Source organism: Sebastes umbrosus, chromosome 18, assembly GCF_015220745.1.
Source record: "Sebastes umbrosus isolate fSebUmb1 chromosome 18, fSebUmb1.pri, whole genome shotgun sequence".
Lineage (NCBI taxonomy): Eukaryota > Metazoa > Chordata > Actinopteri > Perciformes > Sebastidae > Sebastes > Sebastes umbrosus.
In genome coordinates, this window is record NC_051286.1 from 11813742 (window position 1) to 11833916 (window position 20175).

The window sequence follows — 20175 nt, forward strand, 5'->3', positions numbered from 1 at the left end:
GCTAGATAATGCTGATAAAGATTACCCCCATCTTCCATATATAATGCTTGTTAAGTAAGACAGCGGGAAAAAAGACCAGTCAGTGCAGTTCTTTATTAAATCAAACCCCTTAATGAAAATGATATGATTTCCCCCAGGCAGCAATGAGAAGAATCCAGTTAACATCACCTCCGAGGTACTGACGATGAGAATTTAGATGACATAACATTGTGCACAGAGACATCCACTTTCATCAATGAAGATATGGAGGTCTGGGTTGCCATTTTAAACAAAACAAGGACACGTTGTCACTGTTATTGTTACACCACCCCAATAACAGTCTACCGTCTTTCAAACTGAGCAAAACAGTTATCAAATGATGTTATAATCTGCCTTAGCTGAATTTAAATGTCTGTCTGCATGTTTTGATTGTATTGATGCATGCATATCAATGACACCGAGTGCAACAATAAGACAACCTGAGCTAAGCTAGATGAAAACAAAAATATCTATATATTACATTTATCATCATTCTCCTCAACTGCATGCAAAAAGAAAAGTATTGCTGCCCCAGGACAAAGATTTATAAAGCCCAATTCTTACTCAATAATTGTTAATAGCATCTACATTAACCTGTAAACATTATGACTTAATACATTGTGCACAACACATAAGCTATTTGCGATAGAAAGCAACCTTGATTTGTTACCTCAGAGGATAAATGTGTCACCGTAAACAGTTGTTCAAATCATGAGAAAACATTTAGATCTAAAAGTGCTAACATTTTAAGTACGACATGGTACAAATATGTTGTGAAAATAACTTAAATATCTCTGTTACTGTGCATTTCTGTATCAAACATGACGAAGTGCTAACTGACGATGAGGAACAAATACACAATTTAACAACCGTGGGTAACTTAATGGTCGTATGGCTTAAAGGTAACTCCTTCTCATTGTGATGTTCTAATGAATCCACGTCTTCCCAATGAGATCCTAAGGTCAGTCTTTCTGTTCTGACTTTGAGCCGTAGAATTGAATGACAGCGTATTTGCCGCTGGTCATCCAGTCTGGATCTTGGGAGCTGAGCTTCTCCCCTTGGCCCGGCTGCAGACCGACCTGAACGTTGGCCTTGAGAGTCCTCAGGCTACACAGTGGCGCAGGCCCAAAACCTCGTAGCGCAGTATCGAAGCCCACTGTGTGATCCCAGTCCCTGTCCCCCGTCAGCTTTCTGTAGTTGAGATCACCTTTAAACAGCACCAGGTCTGCCCCCTGCAGGGTTGCGTACAGGTCAGGAGCATCAGCTGCCATGTCAGAGAACTCATGGGGCTGTGTCCAGAAAGGATGATCATGATAGGTCCACACGCCTTCCTTCAGGTGGCTCTTCCACTGGACACCACACTTTGACATCCATCTGTGATTGGCCGCCATGGTCTGCCGGATGGTCCACTGAAAATCGTTAGCTGTGACATCAGAGACAAACCACGGGATGCATTTGCCGTGAAAATGGACCTCGTGGGCAAGGCCGGAGGAAACCAGGAAATCTGCTAAGACCAAGTCAGTGAATAACTCAAAGCCAGCATTGTCTAGAACAATGTCCACTCTCACAGCAGTGGCTTTCTCTGATTGTCCTGGCCTTTGGGCAGAAATAAGAGTTGACCACACCATGTTGGAGTCATTCACCAAGATGAAGGGTTGTAGGCTGTTGAGGGAATCTATTGGACTGGTCTTCTGGGAGTTGTCTTGGCCAGCAGAGATAGACAGATCACACTTGTTTCCCCACAGCGAAACCTAGGAAGGGTCAAGTAAAAAAGTTAAACCTGAACCAATAGAGTGCTACAGGAATGAGTCCTAAAACCCAGATATGAATTAGCATTTCAGCATTCCTCGTCTGGAAATCAATGGTTTTTTGAATGGGTTTTTAGTTAAGACGCCTGAAATAAGGTCTGTGGTTAACACAAGCTTAAAAGATTTTAACGTTTTGTTCTACGACATAAAATACGTCAGTAAATATCCCACTTGTGAATTTTGGTTAAAACATTAAAGTTGCAGGCTGTTAAAAGCTGCTAAAATCTTTTATAGAGCTAAGGGGAACTGCAGAATCGGGTAATAAGTATCTGTGGGTTAATCAATACGAAAAACTTGCTCACATGACATATCATCATTTGAACCACAGTTGATATGAAAATATTGATTAGTACGGCTTTAACTTCACTCACTTGATAATCTTGTATTGAGCTGGTATAGTAGACACTAACCTGTAACAGTTTGATAAAATGCTCAAACAGCTGATTCTTGGAGAGTTCCTTCATGTTCTTGTTGATGCCCCCGAAGTATGTACACAAGGCCATTATAGCCTGCTGAGACTCAAAAAAGCTCTGAGTCTTTGACTCATTAAAGACGTCATAGTCACTGATGGGAGGACTGAAATAAAAGCACAGATAAAATCATGACTAGGGAACTAGGAGTACTAGAACACAATATAAAGAAACAGGAAAAGCTGTATTTGCTGTACTTCTCCTAAGGCTACAATATTCCAATATTTACTTTTTTTTATCATTAAGCCAACATTGTAATTTTAATGTTGTAATAATATCCCTTATCATTTCTTTCAATAATGAGAATAATGACACTCAGTTTTGCGGTCTAAAGTAACAATATGCTGTGTCAGATTTTTCCGAGGATGATTTCTGAACAACTGAGAGAGAAAACAAAAATTGACAGCTTAAGTTTTGAAGTGTGGTTGTATGAGGTACTTATGAAAAGTAGGTGTATTACCTACAGTAGATTGCGGTCGGCACGCCCCCAGCATCAAGAAACAGATAGGAGCGACAGCACCATAGCAAAGCAATACAGTGCTGTGGATGGGGACGGCAGAAAAATGCATTTTAGCTACCTAAAATAAAGGCTCAACTAAAAAAAATTATATCTGTTTAAGCGTACTCTATATTTAGAATATTTTCCAACGGCGAATTGAACTTAAAGTGAAACGTATCAATACTGTTTTTATCATCTGAGACTGCTGGCTTTGGAGAGAGCATGGAGAAGTTTCACTTTCAGTTCAGTTCCCCGTCGGAAAGGAGAAGGAAAGGGCTGTCTGACAGCAAGATAAAGCAGTGAAACTATTCTAAATATAGCGTACACTTAAACAGATATAGAATTTTTAGGCGAGTCTTTCTTTAAGGTGGCTAAAATAGTTTTTTCCGCCATTCCCGTCCACAGCACTTTATACAGTAGCTTTGCTCCGGTGCAAGTGCTCCTTTCTGTTTCTTGATGCTGGGGCACGCCGACTGTTATCTACATTAAGTACTACACCTACTATGGATAAGTACCTCATATATCCCCATTTCAAAACAATTTAACTATCCCTTTAAATTCAAATTGTTATGTATTCCAATGTGACTAGCGTCATATCAAAAGGCAAAGAAAAACAAATATAGTGATATATCGCATAGCCCAAAAAGCCCATATACTCAAAAGCAGGAAATAGGGGAGCAATAGTTCCAATAAAAAGATTCAAACGCTTCTCACTTGAGCCAGAGGGCCTCTTGTACCCTGCGGTACATGTAGCACTCCACATAAAGCCATGGAGACTTGAACCAGCTGACGGACTCCTCGTCTCCATGCAGTTTCTGTTGTCTCTGCAGGTACTGGTTCCAGTACTCTGTGTCTTGCAGCTCGTCTGTCAGTGCTAGTACTGGCTTATCAGTTTGCAGCTCATTCCTCATCTTAGACAGCAGACCTATTGTTTGCTTCTCTGCCTCGATACCCTCCTGTATGAAAATAAAGAGGAAACACATGCAAGACCAAATTCAAGTTTTCAAATGAGTTTCATAATCCCAGATATAGTTAAAGGTCCCATATTGTAAAAAGTGATTATAAAGCAGGTTTAAGTTATATATAAATACTGTGAAAGTATTGAAACACTTAATCCACAGAGAAATACACACAGCCCGTATTCAGAAACTGAGCTTTTGAAACAAGCCGTCAGGATTTCTGTCCATTTGTGATGTCACAAATCTACAATATTTAGACCATTTCAAAGTTTTAAAAAAGTAAACATTCTAAATGTGTCCCAGTTTATTTCCTGTTGCAGTGTATGTGAATGACATCAGCTGACAGGAAGGAAACATGGACCCAAGCTGTTGCCTAGCAACGCAACTCTGTTGCAATTCCATTGAAATGCACTAAAACGGAGCGTTTCAGACGGAGGGTAAATACAAGTATATTCAAGCAGACAGCATGAGGAAAATAAAGTTTTTTTTAAACATTTAAGTATGTAAACCTTTTTCTAGTAGACCCCAAAATACAAGTATGAACCTGAAAATGAGCATAATATGTCTCCTTTAAAGAAAACAATCAATAACATTACTTACCTCTCCATATTCTTCAAAAAACTTGCTCTTGTTGCGATGTATTGTATCTATAACTTTAGTCAAGATGGTTGGCAATCTGTCTCTCACAGTCAAATAGGCAAATGACCTGCAGAGAAACATAAATAAACATTGATGTTACATTGACACTTCCTCTTCCTCATACTACAGCAGGTTGTGCACTAGTAAGCTAGCAAGCTAATTCACCTAGCAAGATGTAAAGTTAACATTAACCTTTGCAGACATTTCGACAGTAAACATGTTACTTCCTGCTATAACGAAGCCGTCAACAAACAACAGATATATGAAGTCATGTGCTCTCATGTTTAACGTTACAGTTATTACCAACTTGGTGTATTTCTGTTAGCAATAAGCTAATGCTACTGCTGGTCTGAACACGACAGTCCTGACGCCATGTAGCCGTTTAGATACAGCAGTTAGTAGCCACATTAGTATTTAACATGGTGACAAAGTTGTTCGTTTAGCTTGTCAACAACATACCCGACCACTTTAGCAGACAGTGAAGGAGGGACTCCGTCCACAGGTCGATCAGACGCCATCATGTTGACAGAGTGGAGACGGTTCAAATTCAAACTTTATCGATACAATGTCCAGGACAGGAACAAAGTTTACTAGAGGACTTCAACGCGACGTGTAACGTTTATATTTCTGTGGACGTTACGTGGTAAAAGCAGATTGCATCAAGCTTGACGTCCTCTGTTTCTTGTAACAAATATTACACATTTTAATATGTATTTCCTGGTTCACTGCAAGGCTTATTGAAAGAGGTTGGAGCATGGGTATTGGGGTATAAGGGTAAGACACATGCGCAGTACAATCTCAGCTGCACTCGCCGAAATTGAGCCAATAGCAACGCACGACCGAACCTCCAGTTACCCAGGGTCTGAAATTAAAGGTCCCATATTATGCTCATTTTCAGATTCATACTTGTATTTTGTGTTTCTACTAGAACATGTTTACATGCTGTAATGTTCAAACAAACCTTTATTTTCCTCATACTGTCTGCATGACTATACCTGTATTTACCCTCTGTCTGAAACGCTCCGTTTTAGCGCATTTTTGATGGAATTGCAACAGAATTGTGTTGCTAGGCAACAGTTTGGGTCCATGTGTACTTCCTGTCAGCTGATGACATTCACATACACTGCAACCAGGAAATAGACTTGGACACGTTTAGAATGTTTACGTTTAAAATTTTGTCAAGGGTCTAAATATTGTATATTCGTGACATCACGAATGGGCAGAAATCCTGACAGCTTGTTTCAAATGCAGAGTTTCTGAATACGGGCTGTGTGTGTTTCCCTGTGGATTGAGTGTTTCGATACTTTCACAGTATTTATATAGGACTTAAGCCTGCTTTATAATAAAAAAACATGAAAATCTCACTTTTTTATAATATGGGACCTTCAAGTTTTTTCCCCACATGCCACTGTGGCAGTTCACTGAACATTTCTACTAGACACAATTTTTATGTCTGCCACTTCTGAAATCTATGTAGAACGTTTTAGACTTGTAAACACTAGGACTGTGTATTAGCAATAATCAATATATTGATTTTTTAAAATCTAATTTTAGGAAAACGGTTATAGTATAAAAAATATACCGCCATATGCATAAAATCTGAATTAAAAACAATATTTTTTTTAACTTTTTTATGCAATCAGAATAGTAGGATCTGCATTTGCATTTCTCTTTGCAAATAAAATAAAGTATTGACTGAGTTAATCTTTGCTTGTAACCTATTATTAGAAATCAATACAGGGTTTTTGAGAATCAATACAGTATCACTAAACATAATATTGCAATACACCATATTTTTGATATTTTCTTCCACCCCTAGTAAACACTGAGTCAGTGGTAACAGACAGTAGAAATATGGATCATGTATCCTTAATCACTGAATATTTGTAATTTAGGAATTGCTTTTGAAAAATAATATTGTAATGTCATCTGCCATGATGGCAGGTGACCTGAAATTTTGACCTGCGAGAGCGAACATTTACCCTGTATTTGGTAGGTGGCAGGTGCTAATTTCATTCCCTGGTTATACCACACAACTCAAGGCCCGTGTCCCATCCTCTTTCAATAAGCCTTGGTTCCCATTGGTTTTATTTAGGATGCTACGCTACCATCTAGTGGTTAATGTATAAACTGCAAAAGTTGGCAAGTTGTGTGTCCCATGCATGTTGTTGCTTATTATCTTAAAGATGCTACGTAGTGCCTTGTCTGCAGGACAGATAATAATGCACACAGTGCACTTTCATAGACTAAGCTACTGGAGTTACCCTGCACTATATTCAGTTTTAAAAGTCTCTTCTACACTATATTCACTTTTTTTAATAGTCGTGTATCACAGCTGTTACCCTGCACTATATTCAGTTTTAACGGTTTTCTTCATCTCCCTGTATTTTTATATCTGGTATATTTTGTTGTACTTTGCACTACTAACTTTTTTACAGCCTTTTTACTAACATGTTTTGCACTATGGAACTGTGATGCTGGAAGCTTGAATTTCCCTCGGGATCAATAAAGTTACTATCTATCTGTTTAATTTAATCTTGCTCGCTTTCTGGAGCACGCATCAGCCTTATTAAAATTAGTCTTTTCTGGGATGGATCAAAAAGTGGTACGCCGCTGCGCCTGCCGCATTGCGCATGGCATTCTGTTGTTGCGGCAACCCCCCCTCCAGCATCCCTTTTTGTCAAGGGCAACGGTTGTCATGGAAACATTGACTCGCTCCATCGGAAAAGGGCAGAATTCAACCCCCGCTACCCGGGGCTTTTTGGCGGGAAAAGAAGGAGGGGGTCGAGTAGGGTTTTGCTGAGAGTAATCATTACTCTAGGGTTAAAGGTTTTCTGCTTCAACCCTTTACCATCGAATTATCTATCTATCTATCTATCTATTTATCTATCTATCTATCTATCAGGGCTGACCCAAATGCTTCGAAGCTTTGACCGTTGCCATGGTAATCATCCTCCAAATCAGTATTCAAATGCGTCAGGGTTTTTTTTTTATATGTTATAATGTATAAATTCCAAAATAGACCATGAAATAAGGAATAATCCAACAACATTCTTCATTTTTCATATATAATATTAAAGGTCCCATATTATAAAAAAGTGAGATTTTCATGTTTTTTTATCATAAAGCAGGCTTAAGTCCGATATAAATACTGTGAAAGTATCGAAACACTCAATCCACAGAGAAATACACACAGTCCGTATTCAGAAACTCTGCATTTGAAACAAGCTGTCAGGATTTCTGCCCATTCGTGATGTCACGAATATACAATATTTAGACCGTTTACACAGTTTTAAACGGTAACATTCTAAATGTGTCCCAGTTTATTTCCTGGTTGCAGTGTATGTGAATGTCATCAGCTGACAGGAAGTACACATGGACCCAGGAGCTGTTGCCTAGCAACTCAATTCCGTCAAAATGCGCTAAAACGGAGCGTTTCAGACAGAGGGTAAATACAGGCATATTCAGGCTGACAGTATGAGGAAAATAAAGGGTTTTATGAACATTACAGCATGTAAACAGGTTATAGTAGAAACACAAAATACAAGTACAAACCTGAAAATGAGCATAATATGGGACATAATATGAGTCTGGAGCCTCTCCTCCTCTGCCTGCTTGCCTTCATTCACACAGCGCTCGTGCGTTCTCGCTATCTCGCTCCACCTCTAGACGTGAACGTGCGCTCACTCCACACTGCAGAGGAGTTAGTTTAGCTCTGAAAATATCCAGTGAATGTACAATGGACGTTTGTGCAGAAATAACTGCTGCAGCTCCTCAAGACCAACGGAGGTTTTCCGTGTCTTGTGAAGTGATGGGGCTCTGCAGAGAGAAACGTTATCAGCGGCACCCGGCCGGAGACGGTAACGTTACTCTTCATGCTCAGCCCCGGCAAAGACTTGCTTTTCCTGTTCAGCCTCCGGTGTCTCCCTCTCCGGAGGGAGACACCAGAGGCTGAGCAGGAAAAGCCAGCATTGATTCATGGAGAGACCTTCGTCTGGTCAGCTAACATTACTGCCAAGCAGGTGAAATACAGTATAGAGTGATATTGTGGTTTTAGCTGACGTGTGTCGAGTCACTGTTTTGAGCGATGCTCGTTCAGGTATATTTAGAGCGAGCATGCGCGAGCCCGACGCTGACTTTCGTTGACTTCACGGCCACAGGTGTCGCTGTTAACAAGCATTTCTGAAAGTTACAAATAGTCCCTTTAAGCCTGCTTTATAATAAAAAAAAACATGAAAATCTCACTTTTTTATAATATGGGACCTTTAACAGTTTCCACTCCAATATAAAGTCCTAAAATAAAAGGATAAAACACATTGGCGTTTCAAGTAGGCCCAACTCACATTGTCCCACTCTGGGAATAAATAGCAACAAAAGTAATCACATAATGTGTAAAGTCCATTTTAGAGTTGGGAAACGGGAGGATCTCTCCACTCTTGGTTCTATTTTTGAAAAACATGACCAATTGATTGGCTGCACCCACGATTAGGCTACTAGGCTGGAAAAATAGGCATATGAATTCATTCTGGTGTTTTTTTTCCCCCCTCTCTCAGATCAGCCGCGGTCACTATGGGAACACGGCGGGCCGTTGTCAGGATGTGGGGTCCTTGGGAGTGGGAGTCCAGCTGCGTCCACCTCCGGTGTTCATCCACCGCGGGCCTCCCATCCCCCCACCGGGCCCCAGCCTGGCCGGATCTGTTTTTCTAAACCGAGAGAGGAGTGACTCACCACTCCGGTTTCAAAACAGGCCATGAACGGGAGGGGGGAGGGCGGCAGCTAACGTTAAAGGTCCTGTTTAAACAGGTGTTTCAGCTCACCACACTGTCGTCTCATGCAACAGTAGGCTTGAGCTACTAAATATATTGTGTGTAAATTGAGCCCTGATGTCAGGATTGGCCAAATCTGATGCAAATACTTTTTTACGTTTAAGCATGCAAGACTGTGCTGTATTTTTTGAAAAAATGCATTATCACTGGAAAAATCAATTTAGTGGAAATCAGTGGCAGGGCAGTCATGTGAGAGTCCAGTCTGCATCTCTTTTGAATAAGCTCTTCTCAGAAAAACAAACAGGAGAAAGATTAATAGGGCATAAGAAAGCCATATGAACAGAGGTAGACAGGAACTTCCCCTAATGGTGGAGCATTATCAAACAACTATTGATAAGAATGTATTGATCTTAATGATGAAAAACAATGAGCCATGTGGTAACAGTTTATCTGCTTCTTTCAATAAACCCCTGCTGTGGGCCCTTTCATCAAAGTCAACATGCTTTTGTTCCGTCATCAATACCATCTACTATTGCTCTTCTAGTGGTCTCAATCAATCTTTTGTTTGTGAAACATTTTGTACTCCCACAGGCCTACATTTTTATTAGCCAATTAGTTTCAGTAAAGTTGTGGACAGGATCAGATCTAGGCATGTCGTGTGTTGGCAGGACAGAGATTTTAAGGACATTTCTGCCCCGTCCCATGTCTCCCATCCCGTCCCTTTAAATCTCTACCTAATCTCTACCTGCCGAGCAAGCGTTTTCAGAGAGCTGCCTACAACTTGCTTCGTCTCGTCCACCCTGTCCTAAGGCTGAACTGCAACTCTGTAATGACAAGTCTAGAAAAAAAATTGGTGTTTACACTGGGGAAACATCTGATGACAAAATATTGATGCGTGACTCCAAAGTGCGATTGTGCGAAAGGTCCTCCTACTCTTCCTGTGCAGGCAATGTGTGGCTGGGTTGAAATCTATTTCCAAGACATCCACTGCTTCCCTTTTTTTCTTCTTTCTGTTAACAAAAAAAAGGTTTCCCATTGACATTTGAGTTGATCAATTCACAGGCTTTCTTGGCAGGCAACTGTAACTTAAGACCCTATTAAGAGTTTACAAGAAGCAGCGGTAATTACTCTTCACACAAAAGCAGCAACTCACAAAAGTAATGTTTGTTGTTGGTGTGATTTCAAGGTTATTCAACCTAGAGGTCCATGTCTGTTTACAACTTTGTATTTACGCAGGTCTGACACTGCTTGGGTATGCAAAGGTGAACACAGGTTACTATGCACATGTTTGATCAAGTAAACTCACTTGTTAAATGCTGTTGTGCTGCTCATAACAGCAGCCTTTCAGTAAAAGTATGTTTTTTTAGTTCACAGCCAAATTTAATTTGATACCAAATTTGTTGAAATGTTAAGGGATAACAGATTTTTTACATTTATGGTAGTATTTTCAGTTATTATTCATTTATATTATTTATGTAGGATTCAAAAGATGTTGATATGTTGGCTATGAGAATATCTTAATATTCTTGTTATTAAGGCTACAGCCTTCCTTTGATAATTGGCACATTATCCACTGATGCTTGGAGATGAGTGTACCACAAATGAAATAAGACAATTAATTATATTCTATTAATCTTCAGAGTCACTTTATAAAGGCCATATAGATGTTGATATCTTAATATTCAGCCTTGCTTTGATATAAGAATATTATCCACTGAATGTATTGTAATGTAGTTAGTTATTTTAATGTAGCCTATATGCTAACATTACTTGCCCCTTATCCTCTTTAACTTGTTGAAAACCTGCTATCAGCTCATAGCTTCAACCGAAAATACAGATGCAAAATGTGAGTTGACTGTGTTATTAAAGCAGTTATTTCATTATTTCAGTGAGAGAGGGGTCAACAACACACGTAGCTCTAATATTACACTAACAGCCCACATTTCAATACAAATAAAAAAAAAGACAATTCATTATACTCTATTAACCTTCAGAGGTAAATTAGCTACTGTTTGCCTCACTATAATTTTATTGTCTGTTTTTGTCAGCCTCTACTTATACCAGTCTTTGAGATCAAAACTTCAGAGAGAAAATTATTCAACTTATCAGGGGAAAATGAGTTAATTTGATACCAAATTTGTTGAAATGTTAAGGGATAACATATATATTTTTTTACATTTATGGTAGTATTTCAGTCATTTGTAGTGACCTCATACTGTATTTGTAGTATTTTTGTTTTATCCCCTTGTATCATTCATAATCAGTTCAGTGTGGTACCAGCATGATACCAAACAGCACAGTGACTACTTTTCACCCTTTAAATAGGCAGACTGACTGATTACAAGTTTGAAGATACCTGTGATGCTATTTACAGGACACACCTTAGTTTAACATGTCCCTATGGTCACATTATTTTACATCTTTTCTAGGGGTACCATCATTTTTGTCCAGGCCAGTTTCATTAGTTTGTTTTTTAAAATAATTCTATTGAACCACAATTCAAAAGCAATGTCGGATTTTCATTAGTTCATTTTCAGTAAATTTGTATTCATTATTACTTTTGTCAGTTTCAAGTTATTTCAGTGACAATTGTGGGTTTTTCTCTCTTTAACGTAAGGGTACCAACAATTTTGTCCACGTGTGTATATAATTAATTATATTATATTAATCTTCAGAGGTAAATTAGATACTGTTTACCTCACTTTAATTAGTTTTTGTCAGCCTCTACTTATACTAGTCTTGAGATCAAAACTTCAGAGTAAAATTATTCAATCTTATCAGGAGAAAATGAGTTAATTTGATACCAAATTTGTTGAAATGTTAAGGGATAACAGATGTATTTTGTTTGTTTTATCCCCTTGTATCATAATCATCTGTTACTCATTAGTTATGTAGGATTCAAAAGGGGGAAAAGTCAATTTATAAATGCCATATATAGATTTTGATATCTAGGCTATGAGAATATTATTATTTATTTATATTATATTATATAATTAATTATATTATATTAATCTTCAGAGGTAAATTAGATACTGTTTGCCTCACTTTAATTAGTTTTTGTCAGCCTCCACTTATACTAGTCTTGAGATCAAAACTTCAGAGAGAAAATTATTCAACCTTATCAGGAGAAAATGAGTTAATTTGATACCAAATTTGTTGAAATGTTAAGGGATAACAGATGTATTTTGTTTGTTTTATCCCCTTGTATCATTCATAATCAGGATTCAAAAGGGGGAAAAGTCACTTTATAAAGGCCATATAGATGTTGATATCTTAATATTCAGCCTTGCTTTGACATAGGCATATTATAACCTGCATGCTAACATTACTTGTCCTTATCCTCTTTAACTTGTTGAAAACCTGCCATCAGTTTATAGCTTCAATTGAAAATACAGATGCAAAATGTGAGGCAAAGCAGTGTTATTAAAGCAGAGTTATGTCAGCAGTGAGAGAGGGTCAACAACATGCTGCACCAACAGCCCACATTTCACGTTTAACGTGTCGTTAACGCCAGAGAGACATGACGGTTAACTGCCATCCGGTGAGTCAGCGGATAGCCGTTAGCTAGAGCAGTTAATGTTCAAACTCACCGGGCTGTGTGTGTGTGTGTCAGTGTGTGTAGTAACGGCTGTTGATCTGACGGCGGTTATAAACGTTAACTCAACCGCCCCCTTTTTGCTCAACGGCTGCTTTTTTTTTTTTTTTACAACGGCTGTTTTTTTTTTTTGGCTGTTACCCACCAACAGTCAGTCATGTGATTGTAACGTAAAACCCCTAACCGGAAAACAACGACGGACGGACGACCCCTCTCCTCTCCGTCCGCCGCCAACGAACGTTAGCACAGGGGGGAAACAGTACAAGCGAGACCCAGAGAGAGGACGGACGGACGGACGAGAGGAGAGTCGTCGTCGTCCCCGGTAACAAACAAAACAACACGGCGACACAAACTACCACCAGCGGAGGAGCAGGTAACGGCTGTTTTTGTAGCTACACTGTGACGTTATTTAGGCTACTTGTGTGCGTGAGCTTCGTCTAACTGTAATTGTCACGGAGGGAAGTTAAAAGAAATTCGTGACCAACCGCCCCATCCCCCTTGCTTGCTTGCTTGCTTGCTTGTCGCTCGCTCTCCTTTTTCCCGGCATTTGTGTGTGTTGTGTGCGCGCCCCCCCCGCGTGCGTGCATGTCCGTTTTTCTCTCTCGCGCTATAGCAATAGCAGCAACCGAAGATAGAGACACACAAGGACTATTGAAGGAGGTAAGGACAGCGCGTCATATTTCAGGGGTATTACGCATGCGTAGTGTAACCATATTCTACTGCGCATGTGCAATACCCCTATCCAAGACCGCGACCATCCTCCTTTTATAGTCCTTGTAGAGACCCGAGGCGGAGGCAGGAGTCAGTCAAGGCGCGCTTTATTTTGCCCTCCTTGCTTTATATATCTGTTATTCCTCTGTTCTTATTATTAAATCGTTTTGTTCCCTTGTTTACCTCCATCACCTTACCTCACAGATGGTGTATTTTTTTTAGAATAACAGATAAATCTCACTATACGGAAGTAACTGTGTTCCACGTGTCTACATCACACACATCAGGGGCGGTGCTTTTATTGTTGCAAACAAGTTAGTATTGATTAAACACAGGCATGGGTACGGTGGCTGTAAATGACTGGATCATGTGCACTACCAATTGAATTCACATGATCAATAGTTGTGCGGTTGATCAATATTAGTGTCAATCAGGCAGATATTCATAATAATACTTGTTCATCTGTGAAGCAACCAAACAACCATGTTGTCCTCTAAAATTACCATAAAGCTGAACCAACACCCTCTAAAACAGTTCAAAAGAGAAGATTATAACCTTCATGGTGGTAGGATTTATTGCAGGGCTGTTATATCGATGTACCTAAAAACCTTTCAACTGAGTGCTACTCACCCTCCCTGCAGCACCACAATACATCTAACAAAATATTAGTTTTTTATTATATATATTTTTTATTAATGGTTGCACTGACCCTTTTGCTGTGCTCCTACTTCTTCATCACAACTTGTTAGCTGTTGCACCTCTTGTAGATAACTAATGCTGTTTAAATTATAGTGCTGCATAGTTAAAGTTAAAGATAGATAGATGTGGAGCAGCTTGCAATGAGAATGTGCATTATGTGTTGTGCTTCTGTCACATGTTGTTGAATCCACATCTAAAAAAACCAAATACAATTGCAGGTATAAAAAGAAAATATATATGCAGCACTATAATTTAAACAGCATCTTCAAGAGGTGCAACAGCTAACACGTTGTGATGAAGAAGTAGGAGCACAGCAAAAGGGTCAGTGCAGTTAGATGTATTGTGGTGCTGCAGGGAGGGTGAGTTGCACTCAAATTGCAAGTTCTTTTTAGGTACATCGATATAACAGCCCTACAGTAAATCCTACCACCATGAAGGTTATAATCTTCTTTTTTTGACCAATGTGTTGCTGCATTAAAAAGGTTTACACTTGAATTTTAAATTCCTGTTAATTTTGAAGATTTCTTTTACCAAGATGCTGGTGTACGATTTATTATTTTAATAATAAATAACAATTCAGTAAGTTACATTTTGTTTTACAAAGCAATGTTTAAGTCAAGCCTGATGTTTCCTTACACATAAAAGAATGATCCCAGTCACTTCCACACTGTGACACATACAGCGTATTAATTAAACACTGGTATCAGATTGGTACTCTACTCTAGAGTATATCGGCCGATACCCAAAGCCCAGGTATCGCTATCGGTATTGGGACTAAAAAAGTCAGATCGGTGCATCCCTTATTACAGTGAGAGGTGTTTAGTGTATTTGTGGCTAACTAATGACTATTTTTACTATCAATTATATCTGCCAATTCTTTTCCATAAAATAGTCAGAAAATAGTGAAATATTCATACTATAACTAAGGACCTAGGGTGACATATTCATGATATATTTGTAAATTGCAAATAGTTTTGTCCGACCAACAGACCAAAACCCAAAAGATATTCACTTTACTGTCATATATGTATTAGAAAAGCAGGACATTTCACAATTTGAGGAGCTGGAACCAGCGCAGTATAATGTTGGATTTACTGCAGGATTGTCATATTAGACTGTATAATTTGTAGCTAGGTGTGACTAATAAACTGACAACTGCCTGTTCATTGAAATTACGTTTGGCAAGAGTGTGGTTGATGGGTATTTTACATCTTGAGTGACTGCTGCTGCGGTATCCCCCCTTGCACAAGATAAGGAAACCTAGCCTTTTCCTGCAGCGCTGCAGTGCCAACATCTTTGCACTCTGACCTCTCTGATGAAATACACATGTGCAGGGGGCTTTTTCAGAGTTTTTGTAACCAGCGGGGGATTATGCAGAGTTATACATTTCTAATTAATCTGAGGCTGATGAGGTCCGTCATCTTCGTAGCTTCATACCTTAGGCTGTGTGGTGTGGAGAAAGTGTTGGAGAAAGGGGATTCGCCCTGCCCACAGGCTGTTTCCATTCTCCACTGGAAGGGGGGTAGAACCAGTTCTGCTTTAGGAATTTGTGTCGTCGACACCCATAACCCTGATCATGTGATGGCCTGAAGCCCTAGTAGTCCTCCAGTGACCTTTAGGGTCAACAACACCCATCTCATTGGTCAACAGAACGTGCATAGCTCTTAGATGTCCCTTGAGATTGAGATGGACGGCTTGGGCTCCATCCTCAAAGTCTGCAAAGAGACAAGAGCTGTAGTGATAATAAACTCTACTTTATCTACTTGTTTGCAGTCCCTCAAGCTGATATTTGTAGCTCTGTAGCTCAATTTCTATAAGAACCTGATGTCAAAGTGGATGCCTATTGAAGCAGGATGACCATTAGAGGGGTATATAGAATAGATTTACATGTTTGCACTGTAACCGTGTGCCAGAAATTGGACAATTTTTTTAATTAGCTTGCCTTAGAGATTATGTGAGAATGGTATTCTTGAAATTGTCATAAAAGGAGATCAAAAAGGATCTCTGTCTGTGTACAAAGACTATTAAGGCAGCATGTATAGGAAGCAGCCTGAACACTCTGGTTGTCATTGATTTTACAAAATCTGCTGTTCAAAGTTTATTTAGAACGATAATATTTTGCATGTCTGGTGTCCAGGAAGACATTTCAATTCACAAATAACTTATTTTTACTCTTAAATTAACATTACAAAACAGGTCCAAATACCCACTTGTACGATACAGTGAACAAATTAGCCGGGGATGTTTTTGTTTTGCTGAGCCGCACACCAGTAATTGGCATAATTTTCTGTGACATTAGTCCTAGACAAATCGTCTCCAGCGTCACAAAATGATTCTCCGCTCTTGTGTTGAGCTAGCCTTTACAAGGTCGTTAGATCGCCCCCGTCAGCCTGACACTTTGTGGTCACAATAAACTCTGGTCTCCTTCCAGACAGGAAACTCATTGCTGCTTGTGTGTGTGTGTGTGTCTTTTGTGCAGGTTGAAGAATGGAGTTGGCCAACCATGGTCTTATCCTGCTGCAGCAGCTTAACGCTCAGAGGGAGTTTGGCTTCCTGTGCGACTGCACCGTGGCTATCGGAGATGTCTTCTTCAAAGCCCACAAGGCTGTCCTCGCCGCCTTCTCCAACTACTTCAGAATGCTCTTCATTCATCAGGACAGGTACAGGATGAATGTATTAATAGTGGTATCAGACACTACATCTGAACTACATCTCTTGTCTCACACAGTATACGTCATCAACACTAGCTAGCAAACTAACTTAGCTATGACCACAAACAAAAAAACTTACCTGATGTGTTTTATCGAGCGACTCCTGATCTTTTTATCAGGCAGGAAGCGAAAAAACGAGCAAGACCAGTTGCTCTTGTGAGTACATCTCAGTACAAAACACACAGGCATCGTAGCTTCAGCAAGGGAAACGTCACTACCTGACTTTTGGGTGTGTCGTCTTTCTAATTATGTATTTTCACAGTCTGATACTTCAACATTTTTGCAACAAACTGTGACTTTCTTGTATTGCAAAATTATCTTTTAATTTGACAAACATCATATGTGTGATTCATGGCGTAATTCAAAATATTTGTCTCTCGCCGTTGACTACCACTCATATTTTTTCCGAAATAAGGTCCCATGGTGGTCCACCGGAAGGGGAGGGGCTTCGCCTCTCTATGGCGAGGTTCCCTCACTGAAGGACACACAGACCCAAACAGATTTATTCACATTCAAGTTTTCAACGACCTGTGACCAGCCGATTTTTCCTCATATAGTAAAGAAATGAGGAGCAGTCACTGCTGTTAATAATGATCTGATATAATCAAGACAACGTTTGTCACTAGTTAACTGTGATGTCTTTGTGTTTCAGTGACTGCGTGCGCCTGAAGGCCGCTGACATACAGCCAGATATCTTCAGCTACCTCCTCAACCTGATGTACACGGGCAAGCTCGCACCCCAGTTGATAGACCCCGCACGGCTGGAGCAGGGGGTCAGATTCCTGCACGCTTATCCGCTCTTGCAGGAGGCCAGCCAGTCCGTGTATTCACACGCCGAGCAGCACAGCGTCAACCTCTCCACCTCCCTCTACGGCATCCAGATCTCCGACCAACAGGTAGGGCTGGCGGCTAGACGGCAGGTCTCCTCACCTTTTGACATGGAGCAGCTGAGCTCGGAGGGGAAGTATCCGTCCACGCCATCCGTCACAGCTTCATATGCTAATTCCTTACTGTCCAAGCTAGCTTCTTCACCGCCAGACGCGGAGGCTTCCACCAGCGGCACCAAGCCTACACTCGAGGAGGGGGGAATGGACTTGCTAAGTGCAGACGTTTCCTCAGTTAGTGCCATCCTCCATGTAAAGCCAAGCATCATGAAGAGGAATTCCTCCTTTAGGAAGCATTACTCCTGTCATCTGTGCAGGCGTCGATTCACCCAGAGAAGCCTGCTGAGAGAGCATCTCCTCCAACACACCCATTCTCTGCAGCAGGTGCCGGCCGAGCCCAGCAACGCACTCTCACCTATGAGCAGAGAACACACCATGCTAGAGTTAGAGGGGGTCTTGAAGGGAAGCACAGCCACAGCAGTAGAGATAATCAGCGACAGCGAGCAGACGCCCGTTTCAGGCACCAACTCGGACTCTCCCCGAGCAGAGGTGTCCACGTCCAGCTGGGGTGTGGGAGGATTAAACTCCCAGGCGGACACACCGCCTCCGTCAGACATCGCGGACATCGACAACCTGGAGAGCGCCGACTTGGACAGGGAGGTGAAGCGGCGGAAGTACGAGTGCTCCACCTGCGGGCGCAAGTTCATTCAGAAGAGCCACTGGCGCGAGCACATGTACATCCACACGGGCAAGCCCTTCAAATGCAGCGCTTGCGGCAAGAGCTTCTGCCGGGCCAACCAGGCGGCCCGCCACGTGTGCCTGAACCAGGGCGCCGACACCTACACCATGGTGGACCGACAGAGCATGGAGCTGTGCGCCGCCGGCGACGACAGCAGCCAGATGGAGGCGATGTTCTTGGACTCGTCGAAGCCTTACAAGTGTAACATTTGTGCGACCACCTTCTCCAGTCCCAATGAGGTGATCAAACACTTGTGCTTCACTCAAGGGGGGTTAGTGGGGCTGCAGGGAAACACGGGCGCGGGGATGCTGCTCCAGCGCGATGAGCTTTCTAAAGACGACGGCTCTGATTTGTCCAACTCTGGCACCCCACTGGAACCCATAAAGACTGAGGAGATCCTCGTAGAGTAGTGCCAAAACTGTGTAATTGTCCTTTCTAACATGTATGTTTACTTTCTAAATTAAGGTGAAGTTAGTCAGGGTATGTATGTTTGAGGTTCTCAATCTACTAAAACTGTTTTATTGGAGGTTTTTTTTTTGTGTGTTTTTGGACTTTTTTGGCCCAGCGTATGACAGAAAGTGAATTAAATAGTAATAGTAGCTCTCTGGAGTTCAGTCCAACATCATTAGAAAAGCAAATAACATTTAAATCAAGGCTAAGTCGAATGCCAATGAGGGAGATGAAGTTCCTTGTTTCATCTCATCATTTTATTGTTGGTGTACATTGGTATCTCACACATTGGGCTGTACCACATCGTTGCTTTTTTTTAACGTAACAGCTAAAGTTGTGGTAAGGCTGCACAGGCAGACTGAGTAGAGGAGGAAGAGGAAGCTGAGACAGTTCCGGAGGACACAGCGTGTCGTGAGAGATGATTTCGCTAGACTCGAAGAGGAGAAAGAGTATTAACAATCCCTCTGGAGCTGAACACAAGAGCTGTTTCTTCATAAATGAGAGGCTTATTCTGCAGATCAGGTATATATTATAATTCCAGCTAAAAAGCACACAATATATTCAGACCTGAGACAATCTGTGCTCTTTTTGTTGAGTAGATGCCCGATATGCAGGAAAGTACATTTGTCTTCCAGTCTTGTTTTGGTTCAGCGGAAACTTGAAATGTAAAGTAATGTCCATTATTTGCATCCTTCTAGTTGTTTTACTCTGTGTTTTGTTGTATGTCATTACACCTAATTAAAGCACAACTGCTCTCCATAATAAGAGTTTGGACACTGAAAATTTATCACAGCAAGCAAGAGTGTTCCTTTACAGTTTAGCCACTTAGATTACTGATTACTGACACACACACCTCGATGGGAGGCTGTCCTGTACAATATTGTACTTCTTTATATAATTTGCTTCAGTCTACTCCTAAAAGCCCTTCATTTTTGTTTGGCATGCTTTTCTAATTTTATATACAATGCTATATTTACAAAGATTTACTTTATATTGCAAAGGTTTATGTATATTCGTAGACAAATAGCTTTCAAAATAGGATAACATTTGGTTTAGCAAAAGTTTATGTATTAGGGATGGGCATGAAAAATGTTTCTTTAATTTCTTCAAGCAATAGGTTAGAAGTAAAAAGATTATTTGGGATTTTAAATCTGCCAAATTTGTGCTGATTGCTAACCTTCTTATTCATTTTGTGCAAAGGGAAACGGTTTCTCTGTATTGTTAAGA

General features: G+C 40.5%; 2 protein-coding genes and 2 long non-coding RNA genes across 4 annotated transcripts; 2 read left to right on the plus strand and 2 right to left on the minus strand.

The window, feature by feature from the left end:
- Positions 1–78: 78 nt before the first annotated feature.
- armt1 (acidic residue methyltransferase 1) lies at positions 79–5188 on the minus strand. Its single transcript, XM_037750160.1, has 5 exons — positions 4853–5188; positions 4355–4460; positions 3510–3751; positions 2237–2402; positions 79–1769 (listed from the first exon to the last, which is right to left on the minus strand). The coding sequence occupies exons 1-5, from the start codon at positions 4912–4914 to the stop codon at positions 981–983; spliced, it is 1365 nt and encodes a 454-aa protein (XP_037606088.1). The 5' UTR covers positions 4915–5188; the 3' UTR covers positions 79–980.
- Positions 5029–9647, plus strand: LOC119476716. Its single transcript, XR_005204093.1, has 2 exons — positions 5029–5167; positions 8947–9647. It is a non-coding gene; the product is annotated as an uncharacterized LOC119476716 (long non-coding RNA).
- Positions 9592–12877, minus strand: LOC119476715. Its single transcript, XR_005204092.1, has 2 exons — positions 12750–12877; positions 9592–10169 (listed from the first exon to the last, which is right to left on the minus strand). It is a non-coding gene; the product is annotated as an uncharacterized LOC119476715 (long non-coding RNA).
- A 26-nt stretch (positions 12878–12903) lies between these two features.
- On the plus strand, positions 12904–19710 carry zbtb2b (zinc finger and BTB domain containing 2b). Its single transcript, XM_037750159.1, has 3 exons — positions 12904–13127; positions 16644–16824; positions 17528–19710. The coding sequence occupies exons 2-3, from the start codon at positions 16652–16654 to the stop codon at positions 18906–18908; spliced, it is 1554 nt and encodes a 517-aa protein (XP_037606087.1). The 5' UTR covers positions 12904–13127; positions 16644–16651; the 3' UTR covers positions 18909–19710.
- Positions 19711–20175: the final 465 nt, after the last annotated feature.